The following is a 17,721-nucleotide window of genomic DNA, read 5'->3' as shown; positions in this document are numbered from 1 at the left end:
TATTTTACATTTTTTTGGCTTTGGTTGTGTTAATGCGCTAAAACTCATCCTGCGGTTAATTTAGTCTTTGACCTTTATGTCTAGGCCTATGTCAATTACCATGTCACTCTTCTTCTAACCTACACACTAAAACAAAGAATGCTAAGCGTAAGAGGTCACCAGTGTGGTACCGCCGTACTAGCCAAATATCCTCCCACACTCAAAGTCAATAAGCACACCTTCTTTCAGAGTATTCTAAAGAGCTTGGAGTTGCATGCCTTACCTAAGGGCTAGTGTGACTTATTTACAGTGGTTATGGTCGAGGGTTTCCTAGTCATTGTTGAATTAGGGTTCCTAATAGCTTGCATCGTAAGTCGTAATTTCGAATAAGCCATGACCCCTTATCTAGGTAGAACATGTCTCCTCCTAGGCTAACTTTCGCGCAAACGGTGCCTTCTAACCAAGAAGCCTATCCATTTCATCCTCGTTGCCTACATACCTTACTTCTTGAAACTTCTTTTCTTGGGTCCCTGAGTGCGATCATGGGTCGATATCGATAACGAGTCATCTCCAGACCGCTTCCCTTCCCAGAGCGTCCCCTGGGTGTGGGAGACTCTCTTAAAACTAAGCCTTAAGCCTAAATAATTGAACTTAAGCCTTATATTAGTATTGAGGCTAAGTTATGTTTAGCCTTGCACATTCAATACATCGAGGCTCACTCAGGCCTTGCATCTTTATGATATCGAGCGCTCGTATGTATGAATGCCAACTCATGGTCCATCACATGCTACCACCCATGTTCAAATTGAAGCTAACCTAGCCTCGCGTTTCTTGGGCACCAAGCCCATGATTAGGCCTTGGTCCTTTGGATCTCGAGCCCATGTTTGGGCGCCCCATCCACACTACTCTTCGGACCTATGGACGCATTCCTAGTCTTTTAAGTCTTTTTCTTAGCCCACGTCTAGGCAAACAACAATTCATATATCACTCAAGTCTCGTCGTTTCCATTTCTACGACGTGTAATTCTACTCAATCGATATGAGTATCAGCAAGTTGCAAAGTGATATTTTACTTTGAATATTTGAATAATCCATTAAAATAATTGGAAAACTATTGTACATGTTTGGGAAAAGAAATTACGTGGGGTTGCATGTATATACAAAGACAAATTTTTTTTTATAATAAATATACAAAAACAATATTTGAAGCATCGAAAGTGCAAGTCTACAACGGTTCAATGTCAATCTATTTCGAAATAGCCACAAATTTTATCCAAAGAAAAGATAATCAGAAATTTCCATGTTCAAAAAATTAGGTCCTCTTTGCATATATTTTATGCTCAAGTTAACAAAGATGAACCGTATGATACAGGTTTGTTTATGAATGATACAAAGTAGTCAAACAAAGACAAACACTTGAAATTTCATATATCATACGAGAGGGATGGGTTGTGATGTTCAAGCCCACCATGGAGAATCACCGGTTCTGAAATCTGTTTCAACCCAAGGAACAAACAGTACCTTCCCATCATCAACATCAGCATGAGCCAATGCCAGAGACTGTTCCAGAAAATGAAATTAAAACTTGGTTAATACAGAAAAAAAAAAAAAAAAAAAAAAAAAAAAGAAGCTCAACATGATGTATGCACCATTTGATTGCCTAATGGGTAGCAGATATAAAATTTTGTGTTAGGCTGCTAGCTATAGAAGCTAGAAAACTGTGGTATAAAAGCAGAAAATTTTGAATTTTGAATTTCCAAGAGTTGATAGAAGTGGGAAATGAACTCACCAAAGGTGCAGGTCCTCTGACAACTCTTCCCTGGTCATTGTATTGGGATCCATGGCAGGGGCATATGAACTTGTTCTCAGCCTTGTTCCATGGCACAACACAACCAAGGTGAGTGCACACAGCATTGATTCCATATGTGGCAAGAGTTTTATCTTTCTCCACAACAAGGTAGGTAGGATCTCCCTGGTAATCAAAGAATCCAAATTACATTCTCAATCTGATTTTGGAAATGGTTGAGCACCACATAAAAGTATCATAATCCCATAGTGCTTCTTCTTTAATTGCAAATGAGACTTTTAAGGGAGAAGCATTACGGGAAAATTCATAACCAGACAGACCATGCTTAACTTTTAAGGAAGGCATTCAGTTCCAGCAATAAGATGTATGAGTACCTTCAATCCTTGTGTGAGAGTCCGGTCACCAGGGCCATGGGTCTTAAGCCATTCAGATGCAATGACATCATTTCCAATAGCATCCTTGGCAACAGTACCACCACCACCACCACCAGAGCTATACTTGTTCTCCAATTAAGATTCAAATAACTATGTCAAAGAGCTAAAGATAAACTATTAATTAATGCCAAAATAAGAGTATGAGCATCAGAATATATAAATTAATTGTTGGCTCACACCTAACAAATAAGAGATAAACTCACATGTCAAGAGGAATGGGTATGGTTCTCTGTCAAATAATAAATTCTAATATGCTATTTGGTTCTACACTTCTCAATGAGGATGTAGTTCACTTTCAGAAAAATCTGAATTCCTGATCATTCTCATAAAGACCAATAGCTCAGTTTGAAAAATATATAAATCAAAAGGCAAAAGTGATAGTAATTTTCAAGTGAATATTTTCTCCTAAACTACTTTGGGTCAGTCAATATGATTTACATGGTAGCTAGTAGTCCAATTACAATGGACCACCCAATGATAATCCCCAAATTCCACAACCAATCACATATACATGTAGATTAAAGAAAAAGGGTATGAAAAGTATGAAAACTCACCCAGGTGGGGCAAAGAAAGTAGCATAAGGAACCAACAGGTAACCACTGGGTAGGGAGAGGGCACCCAGAAGAAGCAGATTCATAAGCTTCCTCTTACCCATGTCTGGCACTCGATCAGCCGAAATACTCGAAGCCTGGCATGTGATTTTCATTCCCTTTCCCTTCCCCACCATCTGGGTCCTCTTGGTCCTCACAACAAGGGCCTGTGCTGAAGAGAACATTGCACTCTTCCCAGAGCATAGCTGAAAATATTCAAACACATAAACATATAGCAAGCAGCAGATAGCTACTAGCTAACTATGATGCACCTACATAAGTAAGTACCAAGAGATCGAGCTGGTTTTACACTTTTACCTGTGAAGTGGTAGCAGGAGATAGAGTAGAGGAAGCCATTGTATGAGATTCTTAGAGATGATACACTTTTGGCTTCTCTTTTTTATGTGAAATTGGGTTTTGTAACAACGACCACAACAACTAGTGGATAAGGCGCATAGCCAAAAGGAGGCCACATAACCACATGTTCATGATCAAGATTTTATCTCTCTTCCATATAAGTGGGGCAGTTACTGTTGCTATTGTTCAAGCCCAATCCCAGGCCCAATGAGCTTTGGTTGGGGCAATACTGTAGCTATTGTTTAGCACAATGAAAAGGGCTGATGCCCAAATTTGAAGGCCCAATATTAGGAGATAGTAGATGTGTGTACGTGGTCTTGCCCAACAAGCATATATATATTGGTGGTTCGGATATTGGGCTTTGTCTCAATATAGCTCTAGTCAACATTTTGTTGGTGAAAGTGAAAACAATGTTATTTTGGTGACCTTTGGAAACATGTTTGGTCAATATATACAAGAATAGAGCCCTGTGAAAATAAAAGGTGTGAACATACGTCTGCTGACGAGTGACAATGTTTGATCACTATCACTATTTCATGATTTCACATAAGTCAAACATCAAATACTAAACAATCCACTATATATGCCTTTTGTTTTTTCACTTGAAAACTAACCTTTGACATTCCTTCTCTCTCTCTCTCTCTCACATATGTACTCCCCTTGCAAATTGATTTTTATGTAAAACATAAATACAACTCATTGTATCTTAAAAATAATTAGAAGGGACAATAAATATGTCACAGAGCTTTAAAATGTCTACTAAATCATCAAGCAAAAAAGCTCTAACAAAGGGGGAACTATCGAAACAACAGACCCTGCTCCAATTTTGTTTTTTTTTTTTTACAAGCCTTTACCAGGTAGATAATAGTCTATATTTTATGCTTCAAAAAAATAAATGAACATATTTTTAACCACATCCTATCCCGTGCCTCATGTCCTTAATACTTCATGATATTTGTTTCCCAAGTCTACATCCGAGCCTCACTAGGGTTAGGGAAACAACAAAATGGGACACTTTCGTAGACTAATCCAGAAGCTAGCTAGTCCTTGGGCAATGAATATGAACTCATAGCTGTTGCAAAATAAATGAGCAAAGAAAGTTTATACATGAATAATTAAAGATGTTCAAAATTCAATCGATCAATTTGATCGGCTTTAAGAGTTTGACGGATTGGATAATTTGGATTGAATAAATAAGTTCCGGCCAAAAAGAATTATAGTACTAAGAGAATATAGATGATAAAGACTATATATATCCTAATTTAAAGAGAATATATATTATTTCATGTATTATAACATAGATAAAAACTGAATTTAAAATAAACTATTAATAATTATACAAGTGTTAGGTTAATTAAGTTATAGACACATGCACTAAAAAATTACTACAACCGCAGCTGTTTTTTGTGGTAGGTTCGCATGCAGCAAGATTCCAAATGCCAATTCCCTTCCAAAGAACACAAATAATTGATATAGCTATAGCTAAGTTTTTGCCTTTGTCCCAGAGTAGAACAAGGTCCACTTCCCCTGTCTACACCATGAATTGCAATCGCCAAAAAACTATCAATGATGGTGTTATCTGCATGGGGGTATGGCGTGAAAACATGCACTCATCATGTGCATGCTTCTCTCTCTCTCTCTTCTGAATATCATTCCCAAGCGTGCAATCTCTTCCTCTATTCACTCTCTGCCCCTCTCACCCTTTTGCAAAACTCTTTCATTAACAACTTAATTGATCTTTTTATATATAGCTAGAGAGCAAAAAGTAAAAGGGACTACATATTAGATTTTAGAATGGGTGTTTGGGTTTCTTTTGCTTTCTCTTGCACCAATGTAGAGGGAACTAAAGAGAACAACCCATTGTTTTCGTCAAAGATGAAGACACCCAACAAGGAAAGTAAAAGAAAGTAGGAAGACAAAAGATACAAGGTACCCATATCAATGATTAAAAGTAGGGGTTCGAGATGGAGCAAGCTTGAAGCAACCCCCAAAAGAAAATGGAACGTTCTTCAAAGCAATTAGGCATTTCCAAGTGATTAATTAATTTAATTAAACACCTAAGTAAATGTTTTTTGGCTTCTTCTGATATCCTTAGCTTTTTGTCTCACAACTTACGCCAAATTTAGAAGTACTTCTCCCAATATTCAACTTCAGATTTTAGTTTACTATATATTCCTTGTAATTCACTCACCAGTACGTAGAACGGTAGAATCCTATTGGCCGCTCCTTACTCATTAATTACTCCTTCATTAGAGAAAATTAAAAAAGAAAAAAAAATGGTTTTAAAATATTAATGGTATCTGAACCCTAAATTAATTGCTCATATGAATTGAGATCTTTAGAAGTTGAAATTTGAAAATGTGAAATTGACTATTCATTAGGAACAATCTCTGTCTCTGTGCCTGATGGCATCACAACGAAAAAAATTTGATTATTGTTCGCTTTGTCATTATTATATATATTAAACCGAATTTGTTCCAAACTCAATTCGTGCCTTACAACTGTACTGGTACAGCTATGGTACAATCAAGAACCCATGATTCTTTTAAGGTCGGAGCCATTTAGTGTAGGTGACTTCATCTGATTTTTTAATTAGTTCACGTTAAATTTGATATTAATTTTAAGTTATTTAATACAATTAATTAAATATAAATTAAAAATAATTAATATTTAACACAAACACTAAATAATATCATCCAATACAACATGACATAACTCGATTTGCACCCTAAGCAATATAAGGTATTAATACAAGCACTCAAAACAAGTAAGAACTCAAATTCAAGAAATTGTGAAGCAGTTAAATCAAGGGTAATCAAACACCCCAAACATGCACTCTGTTAATAATTGGAAATGATGACAATATTTCATTATTATGTATTAGTGTATTACGGACTAATTATTAGATATGATGCAGCTGGGTGTGCCTTTCTCCAAGGACACATTAATTATTTGTGTCTTTCTTTTTTTCTTTTTCCTTTTTTCTTTTACTTACACAATGAATGCAACATTGCTATTGAGTATTGACACATGCCAAACTATCTAATACTAATTTAATATAACTTCAAATTTTATCGTACGCGTACGACTATGCGGTCTTGATCACCATTTCAATCCCCCATTACTCAAAGTCGTCTATCAAGCCCATGATTAGTAATTCAATATACCATAATATATATTAATTGAGGTTAATTAATTAATTGGCATATATATTTCCTTTAATGACTTTTTGTTTATGCATAATTAAGAGGTAGATATTGAAAGGAACTATAGGCAGCTCCATGTGGGTTTGAGGATCAAAAGCGATCGGTCAAAGTATTAATTGGATTAGTGAGTAATTTCAGAAGTAGGTGCAAATTTGAGAATGTGGGGACCTTTTTTCACTTAACAATGCCAGTCATATGAATATTGTTTGGCTTTTGTGAATGAGACGTATTATAGCCGTATGTGTTCTCATTACTCATTAGCATTTGGTTGATCGATATATATCATACATTAATTGATTGATCGAGGAGGATATATCATAGATTACAATAGTATAGTGTATGCAGGAAATTAAAAGGGGACCATGATTTCGGCTACTGCTATATACAGGGGACATAACATACATATAAAACCACACTTCCATTTAGAAAGTTCTTAATGATCGATGGTCCTTTGTGTCTCTCTCTGTCATACAGTACTCAATTACTCATATCATAGTGAACAATATAGATTTAGTCCTAGTCTCACCCAAAGGCCTAATCATGCTTAATTACTTGGTATAAGAAACATATATATATGTATATATATATATATAGATAGGTATGTGGTTGAGTAGTAGGACACATTATATATGTTTATTAATGTCCACTGTACAAGTAATTTGGCTAGTCTGCAAATGCATACATCCTACAAGTAATTGTTTATAAACTGAAATAATCCAAAACAAGAAAAAATATATACCAAAATGATTTTTTTTAAGGACTATATATAATATGTGAAGTCATTATTTGATGGCTACTTGGATAGCTGCATGAATGTAAATGTAATTTAAAGACATGTACATTGTGTCCCTTGGACGATTATTTCTATTAATTAAGTTCACTCAATTATATATGATTCCGTATTTTTGAGTATTATTGGGCAACAGTTAATTACCAACTTAATTGCTATGAGGAACTAGCTAGCACTTAATACAAGCACATATATACATATATATATTTATAAACTTCAGCTAAGTCACGATAAAATATGTAGAAAATCTTAGTTTATATTCAACTTACGGCATATATATTACTCATTGACTTGAATTTAATCAAACCCCATTAAGATTATATTATATATTCATTGTGCATGTGTGATGTTCATGCATGTTATGATGCAGTACTAGTAGTTGTAGTAGTAGATGAGTATCTATATAAGTGGTAAAGTTTTTGTCCCTTCATTAGTCTCTTCTGCTTGTAAGGAAGAATGGAGACTCATTCAATACGGGACATATGCTCTAAGCTGTCACCCTGCCATGGACATGAAAAGACTGAATTGCATTGTTTCTGTGTTTGGGTCCATATATATTTAAATCACTTTATATAGGTATGGTCAAATAGTGAATGGGAAAGAACTGTGGATCCATATATATATGTTAAAGACTTTCACGCTTAGACTTGGAGTGGTTACATGGTTTGGTGTGAAGCTGCAACGTTTCAACCCTGTCCTTGCACTGCTCGAATAATTTTTCTGTGGATTGGAGGCCCACTTGACTTTCCATGCTTTTAATTTATAGGATGCGACGAGCTTAGGTCGATTCAAAATTTTATAAACATGTTTCTTACTTCCTCTTATTCCTAGTTGCCAGCTTTATCTCTCTCTCAAATATCAATAGGGTTGCTTAAATTTGGAACAAAACTTTTTTTTGATATTTTGATACCATTCATTTAGAAGTGATATTAAATCATCTCTTAGAATTAGAGCTTTAGTAGCATGTGAAATAATCATTAGATTTCAAATTTTTTTTATTTTTTTTTATTTTAAAAACTTAAACTGTTAATGAATAAATCAATAATGTAGAGAAAAATTTATATCTTATTTATTTTTATCATTAAGTTTTATATTATATAATGAGAGATATAAAAACAATAAATATATACATCATTACTAAAATTTTATTTCAACAATATATATATAAACCAGTCAATATGTATTTGTCTCATAAGTATTTGTATTTTTTCACAAATAAATGGTCAAAAATTAATCATTTTGAATCCAATCTTTATATTAGATCGTTTAAAGGAAGTCCATAACATTTTTCGCTTTAAGAAATATATACACGTTGGTGTAAGAGTGGATTGGCTCAAATAACAAAAGGTCAAAGACAATTAATTACTTAAACCCAACTTTCTATTCCAACCAATCTAGCTTGAGGTGCATTCCACACTCCATCCAGCTCCGATCCATCTGATCAAAACCCTCACAGTGGCATCCCATATTTCTTTCCCAATGTGTGTGAGAGAGGGAGAGAAAAAAGAGATAGCAGCCTATCTGGCTATGTCAATGCAATTTGCAAAACAATATAAGGAGTGAGAGACCGAGAGAGAGATAGAGATCGAGAGCTGTAAAGGAGTGAAGTTCAAGTCTTCACCCACACTCACTTCACTACACACCCACACCCACACCCACACCCACACCCTTTTCTTTTGAGAACAACAAAACACCAAATTCTCTGCTTTATTTATCTTACCACTTGCCAACAATGTCTTGCGTGCTCTGTCCTCCTCACATCCACTGAAAACCTTCACAGACTAATCCATGGAGTTCGACCTCGAAAACCCACTAACAATTTCCCATGACCTCCACTCCGATTCACTCACTTCTCTGTTTTACATCGAATCTGATCACATGCCATCAGAGAATTACTTCCAAAGCCTTCAAGCTAGAGACTTTGACATCTCCGTTCGAAGGGAAGCTATGGCTTCCATCTCTCAGGTATAAGAAATCATTTAAATTGAGTCCTATTTGCAAATTCAAGAACCCAGTAACTATTTCCCTTTTTCTTTTATGTGTTCAGAGTTTGTTATAATTTACGTTGTTGTCATTGCAGCTCTGTTGCAACTCTGATAACCTCTTATCGTACCTTGCTGTCAATTATCTCGATCGGTTCTTGTCCTGCCAAGGAATGCTGGTAAAGAAACCAACACCATTGTGTTTGCTTCTTAAAAGACTCAACATTTGGAAGCACGTTTCTTGCTTTTTCAAACCCAAAATTGCATTTGATCATTTGGGTTTTCAAAGCAAGGAGGGTTCTTTCCCAAATGCCAACAACAAAAATTGTACCATTAGAAATTGTTTCTGGGTTCAAATCTCTTTGATGAGATCTAAATCATATACTTGGTATAATAATTACAGCAACCAAAGCCATGGATCATAAAGCTTCTCGCAATCTCCTGCGTTTCTTTAGCTTTCAAGATGAAGAAAACAGAGTTCTCTCTCGTTGATGTTCAGGTAAAACTAAAACTTTCTGCAGATCGATCGGTCAGTGATGTTCTATCAATCACACATTTGATTAATGTTTTGGCGAATATGTTAGGGTGATGGAGGCATCATTTTCGACACACAAACGATAAAGCGGATGGAAGTCCTCATTTTAGGAGCTCTGAAATGGAGAATGCGCTCTGTCACTCCCTTCTCTTTCATCTCCTTCTTCGTTTCTCTGTTTAAACCAGAAGACCCACCATTGCTGCAGGCTCTCAAAGCCAGAGCCACCCAAATAATCTTCAAAGCTCAAAAGGGTACCTAGCTCCCCCATAAGATAAAATTAAGGACTTTTTAATTAATTCCACCTTCAACAGTACTTTACCAATCTTTTCTTGTTTAATTTTCAGAAATTAAGCTTTTGGTGTTTAAGCCATCAATAATTGCTGCCTCTGCTCTCCTCTCTGCATCTCATGAGTTATTCCCAATGCAACATCCCTGCTTTAAAAAAGCACTTTCCAACTGTTCATATGTAAATAAGGTAAATACTTCCGTTCGTTTTTTTCACTTATTCTTTCTTTATGAAAGTATATTTCATTACTTATATGGCAATTTTGTTTTGTTTTTGTTTTTGTTGTAGGAAAACATGTTGCAATGCTACAGTGCAATGCAAGACAGTGTGGTGGATGGGTACGATTCAGTGTTGGAGGTTGTGTACAGGAGCTCTGTGACTCCGGCCAATGTGTTAGACCACACTTTTTCGAGCTCTGCAGAAAGTGGGAAGACCACAGTGACTAGCATTACCACCTTAAGACTAGAGAGGGACATCAAGAAGAGAAAGATTAGTGAATACTGTAAAAATCACAGGGTCCAAATCTCTCACATCCAGCGCTGCTCAGAGTCTGAGACCTACCTAACTTAGCTAGCTTTGACACTAGCTACTAGCTCTGCTCCAATAACAATGAGAAAATGGGGAAAGAAAAAACAAATGATGGTAGAGAGAGAGAGAGAGAGAGAGGAGAAAATGATGTGTCGTGGACCAACCCAAACAGTGTTTGTTACACTTTGTTGGGCAAGCAGAAGTGCAGAAGAAATTAAAAGCAAGAGGGGGAGTTTTGCTTCTTTTTGTTTTCTTTAGCAACAAACAAAGACAAGACATAACTTTGAATTGTAGGGTTGAATTGAAATATTGAATTGAATCCTGTAATTTCGATTCTGTGTATGTGTTGGGGTTGTGTTGTTTTGTGTCTTTGGTTTCTGACAGAGGATTAATAATAGCAAAATAACATAAGAAATAATCCATCCTTGGTAAATAATGAATGTACTTTCGGCTTCTGTTATAATGTTGCTTGCAGTCAGCGCGGGAAAATTTTGAAATTACGATTTTACCCATGTACCTTCTGCCCCTTGGGACAGTGCGACTTTTGCAAGGAAACAGTTACCCATAAAATCGGACAGCTGCAAAAATTCTATATTTCTTTATTCAGCCTTTGAATTGTTTTTCATTTTTATTTTTGGCTTTGAGATTATGAAGGTTTTGAAGATTTAATCTTTAGTGGCAATTAAGAAGGTATTTAATCATGTGATGGATGTGAACCGTTTGATGGTCCCCCACTGATGAGATTTGGAAATCAAAGATACATGGACCAACTTTGGAGATCTCTGTTTCTGTACCTGGAAGATGATGGTAACTTCACAGAGCAAAATGGACCACTGGACGAATGTAATCCAATATGCACCATAGAATAAAATTGACTCACCAGTCACCACAACCAGCACAAATTTATAATAAGAAAAATATTTATTCAAAATTTATATTTCATGTGTTACACAGAAGTTCTCAATACATAAATGACAGTCTTGATTGGGATTTTTATAGGGTTTTTACTTGACCAAGATGCTAAACTTATGACACAAATGAATAATTACCAATATTTAAGGTGCAAGCATGGTAGGCTTGGTAGCATTAGGCCCAAAGGAAGAAAAAGCCAAAATAAAAAAACCAGAAGAAACAGAGTCCTTCTTGGTTTTGTAATATGATAAAAGGAAAATGTTCAACTTACTTACCCAATGTTTTTCTTATTTTAATTTATAACGTGATGGTTTGCTTCAATTCTGATCGAAATGTGATACGTGTATGCACTAGCAATTTGGAGGACTTGACAAGACAAAATTTGAAATCTTGTTTTGATTTATCTAATCATGCTTTTATGGAAGTACTTGCTCCGAGTCTCCGACACACCATCACGCCACCATTTTTTATTTAGTGCCTGGCATTAAATAAAAAATATTGGAAGACTATAAAATTAAAATAACCAACAATGCTATAAAAAATGAGTTCTATACTTCTATAAAAAAATACACTCTAAAATTCAATGTGGAAAATAGGGTAACCATAGAGTTTGAAAATTTGTCAAGGTGGTGGTGAATTCAGACATTGAAGTAGTAGTAGTTGGTCATTTGACCTATTCTCCATAGATTAAAGATCATGTATGAACAGTTCAACCCTTGGCCATGGTTTATAATACATATTCTATCATATATAATTATATATGGATGATATTAATAGAAGTGGTTCTTCAAAATTCTGTTTGACTTGGAAGAGAAGTGGGTAGAAATGGTGAGTGCAGTACTGTAGAACAGACTACAGAACAGATCGAGAGAGTACTGGGCCTGTTTTATCCTCTTGATCCATGGACCATGGCAGAATAATGTGATCATTTCTTTGGTGGTCACCACTAGATGATGCTATTGCTAAGCTATTAAACTAATCATAACATTTTAATTTGTCTTTTTCCCCTTTCGTTACTATTTTAGGAAATTTCAACTGAGACTACTGTCACAGTTCATAACTTCATAGAGAGGTGGAGACTGTGGAGTTAATAATATAATACAAAAATGGAATATATCTGCTTAATTAATTGCCTCATGAGTTGTAATTAAACTATATTTCGTAAATGCATTTGATATATTTTCCTCATAAATCTTATCCTTGCATATACATATGTATATATATATGCTAGTTTTTGATATTTTCATATTAATATGTGTTATAACAATGTCTATGTTTTATTATGGCATGCAATCCTTTCAATATTTTATAGGTCGACATGACCCCTCGAGAAAAAGGGATTTTTTTTTTTTTTTTTTCATTTTGTTGGGTATTTGCCATTATATATATTAATGTGCAAGCTTTTTAATATTGTACTCATTTAAATTTTGGGTTCGATCTCACTTTAACACTTAAAAAAAATGTGTCAATTTACAACATAAATTAAAAATTTGTTGCAATGTACTAACTCTGGCTAATTTCGTTTAGATTTTTGTAAAAAATAAGAGTATTTTGGTATTTTTCAAGATATTATTGTTAGGAAAAAAAAAAGTATTTTTATACTTTATCTGCTTTGACATAATAAAAAACTGATTTAGAAAGACCAAAACAGTTTAATTTTCAACATAAGTTTAGACGGAATGAGCCCAAGGTGGTACATTGCAACAAATTTTTAATTCATGTGCTAAATTGACACAAATTTTTTTTAGGCAATGAAATGAGATCGAACTCAAATTTCAGGTGGGTAAAGTATACTAAAACCTAATTTACATATATATCGAAGCTAACAATTGAATTGCATATCTGGAGGCTGGAGGCTGCAGCCTGCAGGGAAGTTAGGAAATGAAGAAAAGAATTATTGTTATAGGCTCAAAGAAAAAAAATCATTGCCAACTAAAAAGCACACACGAAATAAATAGAGGAATTGAAGAAAGCAGCTGCAGTAGTTGTAGCAGTTAGTGTTTAGCTAGGTGGAGAAGCTTCTTCCATATATGCATTGTATCATGACTTGTCTTTCTGGGTTTTGCTGTGCAATATAGTACACACGTTTCAGTGCAATTAAGTTGTGGAACCCTTGCATGCCAAAGTCACATGGATTCCGAGAGAAAGAGAGAGTGAGACAGAGACAAAAACAGAGACAGTGACAGAGAGCTAGAGAGGTTCTTCTGCTTAAATTATAAGTATGAAGAAGGTGGAAAAATGATAAGCATCCAAAACTTCATTAATGTGATAGCTAGCTCTGCTAATTGCTAGGGTGGCTTACTGTCTCCTCTTGGGGTAATAATTAATTTAAGGCTCCATATATATCAAATATTTCCAAGTCCAAGTACTGCGCGGGTGGCTCATTGCCTCTCCTATAATGCCAATGTGCAATTACTTATGAAATCAACACCCCCAGGTCCTTTTCCACTCTACCATTAGCACTACAAGACTCATTCATATAATCAAAACAATGTGATTGATGTTGGTGTTCATTTGCAGGACTCATTCATTTAATCATTTTGCATATATTTGGGTTGCTTTTACCGTTTATTCTACTTTGGTCTAGGAGAGTGCCAGTGGGACTTTTATGGGCCAAAGTATTAATAGTTCTGTTATGGGCCTGGTCCATTTGGTGCTGTGCAGTGTGGCGCTGGTCTTCCCTTAAAATGATACTGGCCGGTGGTTTAATAATTATGACCCCATTTTCCAGTTTGGTAGCCAATTAGTTCAACCCAGGGTTGACTGACTTCTTGACCCGAAAACTAAAAAGCAAAAAGCAAAAGATAATGTCACGCATAAATGTAACACAATAAACCAGCGTTTACATTACAAATTCACAATGGATACCCAGTATTTTCCAAAGCAAAAGCAGATTATAACAGCACCGCTTTTGGGAGGACTGAGGAGCTAGCACTTGTAGCAATAAGCACGAAATTAAGTGTGTTCTTCCTAACTTGGAATAACTTTGGCGCTAGGGTCTAATTACTTTAGATAAATTATTTAAAGTGCGTTTTGGTCACATAGTCTTGGCCACAAGTTCAAATTTTCCAATTTCTGAGCCACTAATTAATCTGTTTCTTGACTAATGTCATGCTCGACCTCTGTTCCTAAAGTTGGTAGTTGTTGGTCATTTCTTGGCAACTAGAGTACTGCGATGGTGTTAAACACAATTATTTTGTGTTGGTACACACTGATCAACTGTTACCTTAAAAAGTTGCCAAGGAAGAATAATATTAATTATGCTTTGCAGTTTAGTCCAGCTGGTTCCTAGTAAGGAACCATGATACATAGTGACCACTTCTCTGAAGCTGCCAGCTTCAAAGTTAAGATTTAGCTTTTTTACCATGCAACCTTTGCATATTGGCTTATTTTTAGGGGAAATGAATTATCTGCTAGCTATACATACTTTTGTTTTATTACAAGAAAAAGGCTGATAAGGCACATACAGGTACTTATGCTCTTTGGCTGAAAAAGTAATAACAAGTAACATATAAACACGCACACAAAGCTAACTAAACATTCATTTATATATTAATTTGCATGCATTATTAATTAATTGTGTTGAAATGTTTTCATGACCTGGTAGATCACAAGTCCATACCATGATCAATATTATCATACAAGGATACATATGAATATGATCTAACTGGTGACATAATTATAATTCCCTCAGGATCCCAGTCCCAGCTGCTCAAGTATGGTGCAGGATAGTTACTACTAATGCTAGTGTCCTCCTGTACTATAAATGGTTCGCTCCAAAAATCCCCACCAGTACTGCTCGTCGTGGATTGATCGAATTCGGATAACGTTTCTGATGATGAAGCAGCCTGAGCCAGACTATCTTCATGAATAATGTTATGTTCACTGGAAACTAGTTCTGTTTCTGATTCTGGGGACAAGGGAGAGCTCTCCAAAATTTGGCCATGTACAGAATTTGAAGCATCTTTGATATGATTACTTTGCTCATCAGCTTCTAATTGATCATTTTCAGATGAAATCGTTGGATTTTGCTGGTTTGCCATAATGTTCTTCTTAATTATGGTGTGCCAGTGGTTTTTTATCTCATTGTCTGTTCTTCCTGCTAATCTTGCAGCAATCACTGACCATCTGCATATATATATATCAGACAATTAAATGAATTCATTCATAATTAAAGGTTCATGAATTGAAGAAGGAATCAATAACAATTAAATTTGCCTACTTATTCCCAAATTGTTGATGTAATTTGATGATCAAATCATCTTCTTCTTGAGTATAGTTTCCCCGTTTTACCCCTGGTCGAAGGTAGTTTTTCCATCTTAGTCTGCAACTTTTCCCACACCTTGATATGCCTGTGAATTAATGTGAATTAGTTAATGTGATCCACCATATATATGCAAATTAAAAACAAAACCACATCAATACTACTACTGCTAGAGGCCCCAATTTATAGATGAAGAATTTTTATGTGGGTACGTACCAGCATATTTGGGAAGCGCACGCCAGTTCCAATGGCCATGCCTTTGAATATAAGCTATTAACTTGTTGTCTTCTTCTACACTCCATGCCCCTTTCCTTAGTCCACTGCTTTTGTCATAGAAGGGGGCTCTCACCATCTCCAACGTTGTTAACACACTCCTCTAGCTCTGATCTCTCTCTCTCTCTGTTTCTTTTTCAGTCTCAAAGTCAAGTTTTCTATCTAGCTAGCTCAACATGACACTCCGCTTCCAGTTATAATTTATACTACTCACAATTATACTATGGCTTAATTCAAGAGGGCCAATAGCCTCATAGGTGGGTCTTTAAATTTTAATATTTTACAAAGGAAGATGATATATAGTACCCAGTCATTATTATTTTTAATTAATCAATGACTAATTGTTGTTGATGAAATTTAAACTCATAACTTTATCTCACAAATAAAAAACTTATTACCATTAAACCAAATAATGATTGACCTCCTTAATACCCAGTTATGTTTCCCAAGTTAATTATTGAATTGGATTACTTTCACTATATATCAAAAACAAAACAAAAAATAAAACAGGAAAAGAAGAAAACACTCATTCAAAGATAAGTCTTTACGTACATAAATTAGACACCGAAGGCCCAGTATAAAAGGTACACTGAAAATGCTTTTTTGTTTTTGTTATTGTTTTTTTGAAAAACCGCAATTAAATGTTGATAAAATAATACTATAAATTTCAGGGTGGACAGAAAAGGTGACTTAAAAGGAGTCACGTTCATGGCCAAAAAAAAAAAAAAAAAAAAAAAGGAGTCACGTTAAACGGGTCGAAGAGGTCAATTCATTGCTATAGGAAAAGTGCTGCAGTTTAGAACAATCCTCGTATTTATTAATTTAACTAATTTTATCTAGATCTTTTTTTGTTTGGGTCAGAAATTTTATCTAGCTCAATATTAGAAATGCTCTTCTTGGTGATTTCCTGCAAGATTTTTCTCAAATTATGCTCACACCCCACATATATTATTAGAAGTATATTATATTGCCTATTAACTCTATCAATGATTACTATTTACGATACCTAGTTAGAATTGACTATTAGTTACACAAGGTGTGACACACATTTTCTGACTAATTCGTTTCGTCGGTGATATCATACCCTATCAGTGGGGCCATATTACCCACGTCATACATTCTCAATTAATTAGGTTATGCATCTAGTTAGCTCACATTTAGCTATGAATTTTGGTTATTGCCAAAGTTGAATCTTGATTTTCACCTAAGGCTTGATCAATAATTACCTAACAATCCAAAAAGAAAAGAATTAGAGCATCTCCAAGAGACTTCTAAAATTTGGCTCATTAAATCTTACTTTGTTGACTCTTCAAATTTTACTTTGTTGACTTATGTGGCAATTTGAATAATCAAATTTATTACTTCAAAATTGTTAACTTCAACATACTCTTCAATTTCACTAATCTTTTTTTTTTTTTTTCTTATTTAGACAAAATTAAGATTTACTAAGATTTGAAGAGCCAAATTAATATTTTAATAATATTTTAGGATTTAAATAGCCAAATTCATTCATTTAACTGACGAGCTGACTTTGGACTCTGATTTTGACGAGCCCATTTGCAGAGGTTGTTGAAGATGATTTATCTAACTTAGCACAACTAATTGAGCAGCTAAAGACTTTTGCCGAGCTTATTAGAAATGCTTTTAAACGTACCCTCAAAGCATGAAAGATATATAGATAACATAATTTACAAGATGATGTAAATCGATGGCAGGCACATGGGGGCACATAAACTGATGTTATCATGCATGCAATGTTTAGATGGATAGAGATATCCT

General features: G+C 35.0%; 3 protein-coding genes across 3 annotated transcripts; 1 reads left to right on the top strand and 2 right to left on the bottom strand.

The window, feature by feature from the left end:
• Positions 1-1,279: 1,279 nt before the first annotated feature.
• PETC (photosynthetic electron transfer C) lies at positions 1,280-3,271 on the bottom strand. Its single transcript, XM_086241991.1, has 5 exons — positions 3,128-3,271; positions 2,774-3,015; positions 2,160-2,277; positions 1,768-1,950; positions 1,280-1,538 (listed from the first exon to the last, which is right to left on the bottom strand). The coding sequence occupies exons 1-5, from the start codon at positions 3,164-3,166 to the stop codon at positions 1,437-1,439; spliced, it is 684 nt and encodes a 227-aa protein (XP_086098117.1). The 5' UTR covers positions 3,167-3,271; the 3' UTR covers positions 1,280-1,436.
• Positions 3,272-8,683: 5,412 nt separating this feature from the next.
• CYCD6;1 (Cyclin D6;1) lies at positions 8,684-10,811 on the top strand. Its single transcript, XM_086241626.1, has 6 exons — positions 8,684-9,127; positions 9,243-9,323; positions 9,548-9,643; positions 9,729-9,930; positions 10,024-10,154; positions 10,254-10,811. The coding sequence occupies exons 1-6, from the start codon at positions 8,951-8,953 to the stop codon at positions 10,533-10,535; spliced, it is 969 nt and encodes a 322-aa protein (XP_086097752.1). The 5' UTR covers positions 8,684-8,950; the 3' UTR covers positions 10,536-10,811.
• A 4,202-nt stretch (positions 10,812-15,013) lies between these two features.
• Positions 15,014-16,021, bottom strand: LOC147288237 (transcription factor MYB63-like). Its single transcript, XM_086240995.1, has 3 exons — positions 15,886-16,021; positions 15,628-15,757; positions 15,014-15,533 (listed from the first exon to the last, which is right to left on the bottom strand). The coding sequence occupies exons 1-3, from the start codon at positions 16,019-16,021 to the stop codon at positions 15,014-15,016; spliced, it is 786 nt and encodes a 261-aa protein (XP_086097121.1).
• Between the last annotated feature and the right edge of the window lie 1,700 nt (positions 16,022-17,721).

The sequence above is a fragment of the Dryas octopetala genome, chromosome 4, assembly GCF_963921425.1.
Source record: "Dryas octopetala chromosome 4, drDryOcto1.1, whole genome shotgun sequence".
NCBI classification, from domain to species: Eukaryota; Viridiplantae; Streptophyta; class Magnoliopsida; order Rosales; family Rosaceae; genus Dryas; species Dryas octopetala.
Note: the sequence above shows the minus strand (reverse complement) of the source record. Positions and strands in the feature narration are given on the sequence as shown.